The 12,804-nt window shown below is 51.1% G+C and overlaps 1 protein-coding gene across 3 annotated transcripts; it reads left to right on the top strand.

Moving 5' to 3' along the window:
- The first annotated feature begins 130 nt into the window (after window positions 1-130).
- POPDC2 (popeye domain cAMP effector 2) lies at window positions 131-11,608 on the top strand. 3 transcript variants are annotated; one of them, XM_075166563.1, is made up of 4 exons: window positions 131-1,029; window positions 3,393-3,501; window positions 6,824-7,190; window positions 11,157-11,608. In XM_075166563.1, exons 1-4 carry the CDS (start codon window positions 485-487, stop codon window positions 11,240-11,242), a joined length of 1,107 nt encoding a protein of 368 aa, XP_075022664.1. In that variant the 5' UTR covers window positions 131-484; the 3' UTR covers window positions 11,243-11,608. The 3 variants fall into 3 exon arrangements, with proteins under 3 accessions (XP_075022664.1, XP_075022644.1, XP_075022654.1); XM_075166543.1 differs by having other exon boundaries at window positions 407-1,029; window positions 6,824-7,328; XM_075166553.1 differs by lacking the exon at window positions 11,157-11,608 and having other exon boundaries at window positions 407-1,029; window positions 6,824-7,356.
- Window positions 11,609-12,804: the final 1,196 nt, after the last annotated feature.

Below are 12,804 nucleotides of genomic sequence, written 5' to 3' on the forward strand. Positions count from 1 at the left end.
GCTTTTGCTCCTTGGATTTCAATTCCAAACATGGTTATCCATTTGGGGTCTCTCTTCTTTCCGCTGCCAAGTGATACACATTCCACACTCAACACCAGCTCCCTCCGCTGCTCTCTCACGGTCGCTATTTCCATTTGCCGGAGGGCAGGCGAGAGAGGCAGTGCAACGAGATCTCCGTCCTGTCTGCGAGTTTTTCAGCTAATGGCCTCTACTTGTTCTTTGACTGAGCTCTTTTGGCCTCATATTTGCCAGCTCCTTTTCTCACTGGTGTGGCTAAGGAGGGGACCAGTTGCCGGTTTGTGAGCCACAAAGAGGAGAAACGAGCCCTTTGGAGATTTTTTGGGTGCAAAAACGTTCGGCGGCACTGTAACATGTCGCTCTGAAGTGCGCTGCTGTGGGACCGGCTGGCGCTCAAGAGGAGGAGGAGGAGGAGGAACAGCTACCCAGCAGCTCTGATTTCAGACCTCTGCAGCACCCGTTGTGTATGACAATTCATTTTGAGCGCAGGATGGCCGGGGAGGGTGGGGAGTGGGGAAGAAGGAGCGCAAGCAGCCTCTCTTGGGACCAGGCTGTTCTCCAGCCACCGGTGTGCGATGCCTGGAAGGAGATTGTGGAGGGAGCAGCCTACCAGCTGGCCAGCTGCATCGTCCTCCTGGGTTACATGGGGGGAAGTGGCATCTTTGGGTCCCTCTATATCTTTGCGTTCCTGGCCCCAGGCTACTTCTGCTATGCTCTGTGGGGCTGGCTGAGTGCCTGTGGGCTGGATATCTTCATCTGGAACATGCTGCTTGTCCTCGCCTGCTTGCTTCAGCTGGCTCACCTGGCTTACCGGCTCCGCAGAGACACCATCCCAGAAGAGTTTGACCTCCTCTACAAGACCATGTACCTGCCCTTGCAGGTGCCCCTGGAAGTCTACAAAGAAATTGTGAAGTGCTGTGAAGAGCAAGTCCAGTCACTAGTCAGAGACCAGAATTACGCGGTGGAGGGCAAGACGCCCATCGACCGCCTCTCGTTGCTGCTGTCTGGCAGGTAAAGGCTCTCTTGTTTCTGAACAAAGTCTGATAGCAAAGCGCTGTGGCTTATTGTTGTATTTTCACCCTCTGTAGAAACTGGGTTGAGGATTGTTTCCTTCCTCTGAAAGGGCTTTGAGATACGCATCTGTTTGTTGGGGAGGGGGTGATTGGCTTTTGGGTGTTGTTTTTGTTTTCTTTTGATTTTCTAAATTAGAATATTTCAGGGAACAGTTTGCAGAATCAAGCTTTGTGCAGTGAAGCGGCCAGCTCGGCCTTGCCTGTGATACTGTTGGGGAATCCTTAGCCCTTTCTCTGTCATTTTAAAGTGATCTTATTTCTGATGGGAGCAGACTGGCTGTGAGAGAGTGTTTCTCAAGGCAGGAAGGCAGTGGGTCTGGACCTGTGGTCTCTGGGGGTAGCAGACACAGCTCTGTGATGCAAATGGCCGTGCACTGAGTACGCTGAGTCCTCAGTTCACCTGGTCCCCCTGGCCAGCAGTGTTCAGGGAGAGGTTCCACCCCTGTTCCCAACACCTCAACCCTCAGGGCTCCGAAATGTTTCGCTTTGAGCGTCATTTCATCAAAAGAGAGAGTGCTCTCCTGTAGTGGATCCCACCTCATCAGGTCTCTTTCTTTCCCTGTGCTATCATGCCTTCATGATGTTCCTTCCTCTGGACCACCAAGGAGGTCCTCAGGGACCTCTAGATAGTCACACTGGGGATTTGAGTCAACTGTGCTGATGAAGGACTGGTATTTGTTCACTTGAGATCCTGTGGCATGCCTTTATAAGCATATCTTTTAATGATTTGCAAAAGCCAGATGCGTACGAATGGTAATGATATTGGCTTCCCAGCTGCTGCCAGGCACTTGGCACTAATGTCAACTGAGAGTGGGAAAGGAAGGGGATCTGTAAACGGGAGCAGTGCAGAGCCGTAGGAGGTGTGTCTCACAAGGATTTTCCTTTGGGAAGACAAACCCAGCATCACCTGGGGCTCATGTTTTACTGCAGTGGTCCATCCTCTCTGTTGAGGGGGCTGTAAAGAAGAAGGGCTGTCCTTCCTTTTTTTGGTGTTTGTCCCTTTTCTAAAATGTGTTAAGAGCATCCTGGGACCACTGACCAGTGCTGAATGGCAAAGCACTGGGACGAAATTGGGTACGTGTGTTTCCATTAGGTGTCTTTCCCCTTACCAAACATCTGTGCTGAGCAGCTTGCTCTGAAGTTTACCGTATCTGCAAATAATGTTAGCGGGGAAGAGTCTGTGCTGTCTTGCCCTGCACTGGGTAATCTGATGCTGCTCTGTGGGCAATGAAGTGCTGCAATGGACAGTAAGCCAGCGCTGGTGGGGTAGTTGTTCTGCTCTTTTTTGCAGTCTTGGCTGGTATAGGATGGAGATGGGATTGGATTTGCATTTCCCGGTACCCACTTTATTGCCTTGTGAGGTCCTTGCTGACCCAGCAGAGCACTGCTACTATTATGGTGCCCTCTCTTAAACTGAACAACAGCAAGACAAGGGGGGCTTGGAAATGCAGAATGTGCCTGGATCAGGAAACCTGCCTTGCTATCCCTGACCCTTCCAGGCAGCACTCCCAGCTGACTGGAAGCCAACAGTGTAACTCTTGAAAGCAAGAATTGCCTTCGTGCATTGTACAACGGGGGAACGTGGTGACAGGGAGGCAAGAGGCCCCAAATCTGGAGGTGCAGAGCTACGAATGGCAGAGCTCCAGAGTGCCCTGCCATTGCCCCAGGCCTGTGCAGCTCTCCTTCTCTGCTCCCACAGCAGAGCTGGGTGCAAGCTCAACCTTGACATTGGTAGGCAATTGTAGCAAAAGTAGGGGAAAGGGATACTTGGGAGGTCAAGAGAGACTGAATGGTAATGTGCAGCAAACCACGAGCTCGCAGCGCGATGTGTCAGGAGTGATGGCCAATGTGATTTTAGGGGGTTCTGGGTGTAACAGCTTCCCAGCATCGGGGCAAGGAATGCCCTCATGCAATCCTGGGGACAGGAAGAAGATGCAAGTACAAAGAGCCACAGGCTGGCTTAGAAGTACCTGAAAAGCAGCAGCAGTCTTGCGGGCTGAGAAGTTCTGGTTTAGGACCAAGCATTGCACCTGTGAGGGCTGGCTTTGTAGCAGGAACAGAAAACAGATGGAATGTGGGGAAGTGGCAGTAAGTATCGTTTCCCACAGAGAAAGGAGGGACAGCCCCATAGACTGGAGCATCAGCAGCTGTCCCGGAGAGGGTATGAGACACGCGTGAGATGAGGAGAAGTCCTTTCCTCCCTGGTGGGACCAGCTGCCTGCACGTTGTGTGAGCTGATCAGGTTCGTGTGACATCTATTTTGTAGCCTAAGCCTGTGCGCTTCACCTGTCCTCTCTGCAGGATCCGAGTGAGCCAGGATGGACAATTCCTTCACTACGTCTTTCCTTACCAGTTCCTGGACTCTCCAGAATGGGAGTCGCTGCGACCTTCTGAGGAAGGAACTTTCCAGGTAACCCCGCACGGCCCCGCAGCAGCCCAACTTCGCTCCCTGCTGCTTCGTTGCATGTCTGAGAAGGGGACGGAGTGGGCTCATTATGCCATTCAAAGCTAACCGGGAATACTTTCCTCCCCTTCCTTGTGGTTTAGCCCGCACAGGATGGTGCGATCAGTTGTGTTATCTTTTTTTCTACCTTCCTCTGAAGACCTCAGTGCATGCTCCTACTATCAGCTGAGAGCAGGGATGGTGGAGCATGGTGCTCTTTCCAGTTTAGCAGGGAGACGAGGTATTGGATTGCTGGCTCTCTTCCATTACAGCGTTCCCTAGTACCTGTATTGATCCATTTGCCCTGCACGCTGCTAGCAGGGTGCATCGTTCCAGCATCAGGATGGCAGCCATGGCAATATGCAGCAGTGAAGTAAATCCATAAATATCCTGTTCCTCACAGAAGTTTCTGATGGTGATGTGTTTGGGGTGGAGAAGCAGAAAGGATGATTCACACCCGAATATGGTTCTTTCTGAGCAGAAGAATCCCTTGCTGAGAGGCCAGACCAATTCTTATTTGCAGCAACTGAAAAGATTTTGCTCTTGCTGTCAACACCCCACAGTATTTGTTTGGCTTTCCTTCTGGAGGAGATTACTTAAGCCCACATCTCTCTGCCTTTAACTCACATCCCAGGACAGGCTGATCCCTTCAGGATGTCAATCTAGAATATGTCAGTTAGGGCATATGAGGAGGGATTTTGCTAATCCCTTGGGAATGTAGGACAATCATGAGGGAATGATGATGCTTTCTCATGAGGGCAGCCAGACTTGGTTAAACCAGGGCAGCTCTCTGAATCTGCTTTCCTCGGGTCTGAATTTGGCCCCTGTGTGAAAAGGTCATGGCAGTCGCTCCTGAAAGCTATGCCATCGCCAGTGATTACAGTCTTGCAAGAGGAACGGTTGCAGGAGATGGCTGACGGTGTGACTGTGGCACAGGGCTACAGCTCGTGAGGAGAAATAGCGATGTTGGGCAAAGATAATGGGGTAGAGAGGGCAAGAATAGCACGGCTGTGCTCGGGATGGGGGTATCTCATGTTTTGCACAGGGCTTCAGTCCGGCAGCTGATTGCTGCTAGCTCCTGGACTGTATTTGCCTAAGAGTCGAGCAGAGAGAATGACGGCTGCCCAGTGCTCCTGGCAGGAAAATGGCTGTCTGGATGGCATGCAACCTGCAAAGACATCTGCATCGTTTTCTGCGCTAATTTCTGTGGAACTGAGTGTTCCCAGACCTCCTGAGTGTCTTTATCTGTGGTGCGTGAGACAGCTCGGGAGCAAGCTGGTGCCAGGCTGCACCAGCCCTGCCAGCACCACACTCTTGGCCCCTCTCCTGCTCTTGCGAGACAGGGCTGGTCAGGGAGGTCGGCTGCGCCTGGCACCGGGATGGGGAGGCAGAGTCCTAGGTGGGGAAAGGCTGCAGCCATGTGCTGGAAATGCCTAAAACCCGCCTCCGCTTACTGAGGAGCATGAAGAAGTAGCAGCCTGTGTGAGACCAGCATTCAGCAGGTGAGACTTGACCAGTCCATGTTCCTGGCAGGACATTATTCTTGATGGCTGTGCTTAGCCATGGTGATGTGCTGCTTTTGGCAGCTCTTTAACCCACTAGTCCCTCTTCCCTGAGTAGTTGATAAAAACCTGTGGCATATCTCAATCTTAGCATCACAATCATTTGGTTAAAAAAGTGCATGTTTGACTCTGGGACTTTGCTGGAGGAGGGCACGGAAGGTTTTTCTTGCCCAAGTTTTCCCCATGGCTCTCTGGATCGAGCAGTTTCAGTCCTGAGCCCACCGAAAAATGGCAGGAGTACAACCCAGTCTACAAGGAGAGCCGGTTTCCTTGAGCTTTTTGCTTTGGCGGTGTCTTCTTCTCACAGGACTGCTGGCTCCCAGTGCCTGAAGGAGTTGGGTTTCAGGGCTGGCACTTTCCCCCAGGAGGCTGAATTATAGGCTCTGCTGATGCCGGAGCACTTGTGTCGGGGGGATTCCTGACTGAAATCTGCCTGCTGCTCTGGTTGGGAGGCAGGTTTTCTTATTACATCTTACTTAATCCCTCACGAGAAGCAGAGGCTTCTGATTGCCATGCCAGAAATTGGTTAGGAAAATGAGATTCTGGTCATTTCAGTTTCCTTGTGACCCTTCCTCTCGCTTACCTTGGCCTGGGAAAGTTCTCAGGTTTTATCTCCTACATTTCTTTCATAAGGCAGCTGCTTGCATGGCAGTGGCATTAAATATCAAACCCAAGGACACAACATGCAGCCAAGCTGTGTTCAGCTTCCCAGTGGCCCTCTGCCATGGTGGCTGGCCAAGGAGACCCCTGGATATAGAGTGAAAGGGAGCCCCCGGGTTATTTTGGCTCTGGCACTTGTTCACATGCCAGTGTCTCCATTACACTCGGATGTTCTTCTTTGTCCCAAGGCAGTTTTACCCTTCCTGTGTTTCTTACCTTTTATTATCATTATTAAATTTATATATTATAATACGCACTCATGTATTGTATAATGTTTTTTATTATTAATAGTCTGGTCTTACAGGTAGGGGGAAAAATGTCTCTGCAATGGCAAAACCCAAAGCAAAACACAATGTTCTCCAAAATCAACCCAATAAAACCTTGAGTGAGTTCCCTACCTACACACAAACATGTTTTGGTTTTTTTTTTAATATTTTATTTCCTCTCTCGCTGAGCTGTGCAGTGCATCCTTCAAGGTCATTCAGCCCTACAGCACCCGGCAGAGCTGACAAGACAGGGTGTCCCTCTGGCACAGGGTGACCAGGCAAGCCTTCCAGGTGGCCCTGCCCATACCCAGGGCCTTCTTGGAATAGGGGGTGTGCGACCCAGCGGCAGGACAGGGCGGCAGCCTGCTGCATGGCCACCCGCTGGTGACTTGGGCCAGCTGGGCACACAGAAACACTTCCCTCCATAACATTTCTGTAGAGGGATAAGGCCTTCTGTGCCACCCCGCTCTTTTGAGCTACATCGCTCAGGTGTCAACAGGGAGCATCATCTGAAAGTGAGAGGGTGAAATGTAGCTAGTCATGTGGCTAGATTAATCAAGGGCATGCTGCTAATTGCATAGGAAAACCTGGTCTCTGGCTCCTTGGGGAGAGGAAGCAGAGGCGGGTAAGGATTTATCTGATCGTTTGGTTTGGGCGATCTGGCTCTCCAGCCCCACTGTCTCCAATGAGAAGAGGCATCAAAGGGGCTGGGGTCCTTCACTGGAGAGAAGCATGCAGCCCCAAGATGGGTGACCCCTACCCAGGTGGTAGGGCTTACTCTGCTCCCTCCCTGCCCCACAGGTCACGCTGACAGCCGAGACTGACTGCAGCTTCATCACCTGGCCGAGGAAGAAGCTGTATCTCCTCCTGAGGAAGGACCGCTACGTTGCCCGGCTCTTCTCCTCCTACCTGGGTTACGACATCTCAGAGAAGCTCTACTCTCTCAACGAGAAGCTCTTTGCCAAGTTCGGCCTTCGCTTTGATATCCGCTTGCCCAGCCTCTACCATGTCCTCGGGCCAGCCTCCTCTGAGGGGGACCCAGAGGACTGCGAGGAGCCAGCACCTGCCTCTGGCCAGGCTGGTGCCTCCGAGCCCCCTCCGCAGCCACCACCGCCGCCGCCGCCGGCTCCGCGCCCCCGGGCATCCCGGCCTGACAGTGACCTGCTGGGTGAGGACTCCACCAGTCTTGTCTTGGAAGATTTTGCTGAGTTGCCGGGGTCTTTTATGGACTATGTGAGTGAAGGGGAATATATGAAGTGAGGGCACTCCTGGCATGGGCACGCCTCACCCTGTGTGGGACCCCCGCGTAAGTACCCGCTTGCGGAAGCAAGTTCTTCCCGCGATGCAACTGCCTGGGCAGAGTGGTGGCCCCCAGCATCTTGCCCTTGTTTGCCATGGGTTTGCTCCTCTGCAGCTTTTTTTTTGCCTGCTGCCCCAAGGAATCCCGGGAGATGGGCTCCAGCTGTGCGATTTTCTTAAGGAAAAGCAGCAGGGTAGAGGCTTGACTCCAGGCATCAGCTGCACCGTGGGGTGGAAGGGCCAGTAACCCAGCCGGAGGAAGCTCTTCCCTGCCCTGACCTCTTTCTATCCCTCAGGGGAGGCAGAGAAACTGAAACGTGTCCAGGCTGGTGGGTGGTACCCGAGTGCCCACAGAGACCCCAGAAGGCTCGACCTGGCTCGCCATGAGGTAGAGCTGTGTCTGGAGATACGCCAGTATTGAGCTGAGGAAGACATCTGCTTGGAGAGAGCAGACAACCCAGGAGATGCTGACGGGGTAGAAACACCTCCAGGGTTTACAGCAGATTGATCGTGGGGACTTGCTGTACACCTTGCAAATGCTGAACCCGGGCATGGGGAGGAAGCTCAGAGTCCTTCCTCCCTGTGCCCACCACAGCTCATCCCAGCATTTGCTCTGTCCGCCTTTTTGCTGCTGAGCTTCAGCTCAGCCGGATCAGTAAGGTATTGGAAAGACTGCCCTGTGTGGTATAGCTCTTGCCTCCAATGACCCTGGGTGGACTGACAGGCTAAACATTGTTTTAACACACCCCAAACTCTGCTTTCTCGTGAGTGGGAATGAGATGCCCTCTTCCAAAATGCCAACTCTTTGCTCTGCAAGGGAAAAATTCCCGGGCCTGGTAGATATTGAGGCAGAGAAGCAATGTAGGCGAACAGAAATAGACGGCAGGGGGTGGCTCGTGCTTGAAATTCAGATCCAAGTGGCCAAGAGAGAAATTCCATGCTGAGCTACTTTTAGCGAGCCGCTGCATGCCAGCTGCTGCACACCAGCTGCAGACCCCGAAATGTGCATTGCTGCCGCTGTCCTGTAATAGCTGCTTTCTGGCATCCAGCTGCCAGACACCAAGCTTGGGACCGGGATTTCGGTCCTAGAAGCGACCACTGCGTGTGTCCCCGTTGGGTCTACGTGGCAGGGAGGAAGTTGTAGGGCTGAGCTGCAGCGGGGGAGACCATCTTCCAGCAGGCATCCTTGAACACGGTGCACCATCGCACCCTGGTCTTCCCTGCGCCCTACTTCTGGGCTGCAAATGCTTGGGCTGTGGACTCGCTGGCAGGGAGCATGAAGCAGGACACAGTAACTCCTGGCATGAGCCCTGGGAAGTCTGCAGGAATCTTCCCTCCCTGCAGTGCTTGTGCACAAGCCTCACTGCTGTGACGGCAAGGGGACCGTCCCTCCTAGGTGCTCTAAATGAAAAGGCTGTCTGGGTCAGACAGCATTTGCTAGCTGCAGTAGGCCTCTGTGGAAGAGGCTTTTTGTGCTGTTTCATCCAGTTGCTATTCTTAGTTTTTGAAAACAGTGGAACTGGAAGATCTTCCTGTTTTGTACAGTTCTGCTTTGAGTTGAGTCATGTGCCTGTTCCTGTACTGCTTCCATGCCTCTAAACTTAAAATCTGGGATATGAAGAAACTGGCCAGGGAAAGAACAAGTATTTGGGTTTGCTTGAATCAGATAAAAAGTCAGCAAGAGCTTTGCCTAGTTTTTTTTTTAAAAAAGGAGACAGAGAGAGAACAAGAAAAAAAAATCCTTATTTGTTTTCTAGCTTAGAAGTCCTAGAAATGTGAAGTCCCTGGTTTTGCTGGTAGACTGCTGGAGATATGAAATTGCAGCTTTTTCAGTCCTTACTTGGAGAGGCAGGAACACTGAATCATTTATGAGACAGCCATCCTCCTAACTGTCAGGCATGTCTGTTGAATAGATGCAATCAAAAATGAATGCATTTAGCGTTGTAATTGTGGTGAAATCTCTTTATCTATGCTTTGCTTGTATTTTGTCTTCTCAGCAGAAGGATATCCATTCTCAGGTCATTGGCAGAATTCTCCTGGTTGATCAAGCTCAGTAAAATCAGAATTTCAAATGCAAGTTAAAAAGAAAGGAGGCAAGGAACACCATAGCTTTTTTTGAATCGCTTCCACACATTTTTGGTAATGAGTCAATACTGTAAACATACACACAAGAGGTGTGTGTGTATGTGTGTGTGTTGGGGAAGGCTTGTGCTACACAGCACAAAGCTATTCTTTCTTTCACACAATTCTTCTAAAACATGTTGGAAGCTGGAAGCTTTTGTCTTTCTAGATCTTGTGAATGAGGCAGTATCAAAATATGCTAATACTTGCAGTTGAGACCTGCGATAAAAGTCCAAATGTTTCAGAGGCCAGTATTTGGGGTGGGAGAGGAGGAGGATCTTCCTTGTCTGTCAGTCTGGAGACAATAGCCAGTGTGGTATTTTAATTTCTAAGGTACTTAGACAAAGAAACACAAACTCTCTTTAGTGTGTCCATAACAGTGGAACGAGCACTTCCTTGTTACCCTGCTCACCACTGGGTATCCTAATCACATCACGTCCCAGCAGCACAACAGCAATTGTCGCACCCGGAGAGTATTCCACAGCGACTTGAGTGCCTAACCACAAAAATTAGTGATACGGAGGGACTGCAGTTTTCCTGTCTGGCCAGGCATTTGTCACAGCTCAGTGGATGATCTGAGCAGTCTTCCGTGGCCCAGGGAAAGCAATGTCTTAACTTTTGCCTTAGAAGTGGTGAAAACATCCTTAGTAAATAGGAATATTCCCTGCAGTGTCATTGTTCGAAGTAAGGATAGCTGCGGTCCCAGAGATCAGAGTTCCCCTGAGGCTTTCCCCAGGCCTGTGCTCTCATCTCCTTTCTCAGCAGCTTCCAACCTGGGTAATCACCTTCCAGCTCTTCTAAATTCCCCGTGCTGAAGTGCTTCTATGGATGACGTTCCTTTTCATTTTCTGTCACTACAACAGCCACCTTGCAATGCCACAGTGCAAGAGGGCAATTCTTGAATGCCCAAAGTGCTGCAAAGATCACGCAGAAGAAAATATTCCTGGGAGATATATTGGCTACTAGTCTTTTCACCTAGTTCCTTGAAAGAGTTTCTAGTCTGCTTACAAGCAAGACAGACTGTGATATCTCGCTGATGAGCACATTCTTTCTCTGAGGAGGAGAGATATGTCAGTAACTTACAGGCTGCCTGTTCAAAGGTTCTGTTCAAAACTTGCTTTAACAGCGTATTGCTGTATAGCTCAATGCTCCATAGCAAACTACGCTTTATTTCTTGCATGAAAATTCAAACAACCAAAAGCCACCTGCTTTTTCTCTTTTTCATATTGCATTTGCTCTGGTTCGTTGCTATCAAGTGCTTGCAAGATGTGGAGCTGCTGCTACTTAGTTTTGTACAGTTACATCTGGGGGCTGGCTTTCTACCTGGTGGGTGAGGCAGATGGATGGATGCTTGATGGCCTGTAGCTTGATATCTAAGTTAGTAGGAATTGGTTTATACCTGCTTTGAGAGCAAAACCGAAGAAGCTGTGGGCTTTTAACTGATATTACAGAAGGTGCTTTGGAGGGTGTTGTTTTTGCTGCCTCAGGATGGGTGCGTAAGTCCGTTTTCTGAATTACCACATGTTGAATAATTGCGTAGTTTTGCATGCTAATTTAGGAGGGGAGGGGAGAAGGACAGGTAACGGTCCATAAGGTTTGTGTCTTGGAACAGTTTGGAAATAAGAATTATTCCTGTGATAATAATGGTGCTCTCTTTATTTCTCTCTCTCCCCCCCCCCCCCTCTCTCCCCCTGCTCTCATTTTCCTCCTGCAGCCTCTGGAAACCTTCTCCGAAGTTCCCCCCACCCTGTCTGCAAAGGACGAGCCCCTCTGGCTCCCACTCAGACCCCTGAACTCTAGGGAACAACAGGCTGTTTTGATCCCGAAGCCCCTCCGAGGGAGCGTAAGCTCACATAGGTTTCTGACCAGAGACACACTTTAGCAAGCACTGAGACGTCTGCCTGCAGACGCATACACTCGGGAGCACGTGAAGCACACGCGTGAGACTGCGGTGTGACACTCCAGCACCTCCCACCCCACGGTTGTTCACCAGAGCTGCCTGCCCCAGTCTACTTCCCCGGTTTGTTTTCTAGTCCTGCCTCTCTGAGGTGTGTCGGCAGCTCTGATACCAAGGTACACCGATATCGCTGCAAGCGATACCAGCCTGCTCGCAGAATCTGTGTTCCCTTTGATTTAATGATTCCCATTAAAGTCAGAGATTAAACTACCTGTGTTTGAGGATTTGGAGAGGGAGATAACACCGTTTGAAAGGCTTGAGGTGATCTCAAGGCACGGCGGGGGAGGGAAAAGGACAGGGGAAAATGGGCTGCCTGATGGCTTTGGTAATGGGCTTGTAATGGAGAGCATGATATGGAGATTTGGTATCATACATCCCACTGGGCATCCACGGTAGTAAGACCAGAAATTCCTTTTCCAGGGGTTAGGATTTCTCATTTATGATCAGCACCACTTCTCAAAGAAGTTACCGACTTCTGGTGAAATGTCGGTTGTTTGAGTTGGTTCATTTGGAATAAGAAAGGGAAGGAATTGGGACTGGGGGCATGTGTAGGCAAGAAGGAGAGCCTGAACCCTTTTCTTTTTTTGTGCTGGACGGGGGATGACCGCCGGGTGCACACACCGAGTGAAGAAGTGAGTGAGTACAAAACATCTCTGTGGAGCACAGCCACTGGTAGGAAGAAGTGCAATATCTTAGCTGAAAATAGTGTGGAGATGCAAGGCCTCTTCCAAGTTCAGTTGCAACAGGCTGACAAGCTTCCCCAGCCGTTTCCTCTGTCAGGGAATCGGAGATGGCAGTCCCAGTGGAGGAACCCTCTGTTCCACAGATTCTGGTGCAACCAAGCTGGGCGGTGAGGGTAGCAGCGTCTCCAGGGCAGATATCCAGGGGAGGAGCAAGGAATGTCAATCCCTCCATCAGCACGTACAGGGCAGGGCGTTCTTCAGTGCCTCTTGGCCCTTGGCACACATATCCTATCCTGCGTGTGGGGCTGGCCCCGTGTCAGCTCCGGGCTGGTGGAGGCAGCTCCACCCGTCTTGCACTGCTCACACAGGGGCTATGGCCCAGAGACCGGTTTGGTGTGTTTTGCGAGTTTCGGCTGGATGAAATCCGTGCCCTTGGGATCTGGCACTCTTGCTGAGGTCTGGAGAGGCCTCTGAAGTGGTGGGTATGTGGGATCCATGGCGTACAGTGCTCCTCATGCTGCTCACCTTTGCTGTCACTCCAGGGCAGGAAAAAGGGGCTCCCCCATGCAGCTGCACCCATCCTGCTAATGGTTGTTACCATGCTCTGTTGCTGCAATCTTGCTTCAGCCTGACCCCATTGCCCTTCGCAGCTAGGAAATGCCTCCAGAATATTAACATGAGAGCTGCTGGTGTCCCTTCTGCAAAGGAACCGAAATGCACAA

Source organism: Calonectris borealis, chromosome 1, assembly GCF_964195595.1.
Source record: "Calonectris borealis chromosome 1, bCalBor7.hap1.2, whole genome shotgun sequence".
In the NCBI taxonomy this organism is placed as follows: Eukaryota; Metazoa; Chordata; class Aves; order Procellariiformes; family Procellariidae; genus Calonectris; species Calonectris borealis.

What these genes read in the sequence shown, in the direction of transcription:
- POPDC2 (XM_075166543.1), top strand. Translation starts at nt 485, where the DNA reads ATGACAATTCATTTTGAGCGCAGGATGGCCGGGGAGGGTGGGGAGTGG. An exon ending in TCGTTGCTGCTGTCTGGCAG is followed by an intron (nt 1,030 to 3,392) that starts GTAAAGGCTCTC and finishes TCCTCTCTGCAG; the next exon opens with GATCCGAGTGAGCCAGGATG. An exon ending in CTGAGGAAGGAACTTTCCAG is followed by an intron (nt 3,502 to 6,823) that starts GTAACCCCGCAC and finishes CCTGCCCCACAG; the next exon opens with GTCACGCTGACAGCCGAGAC.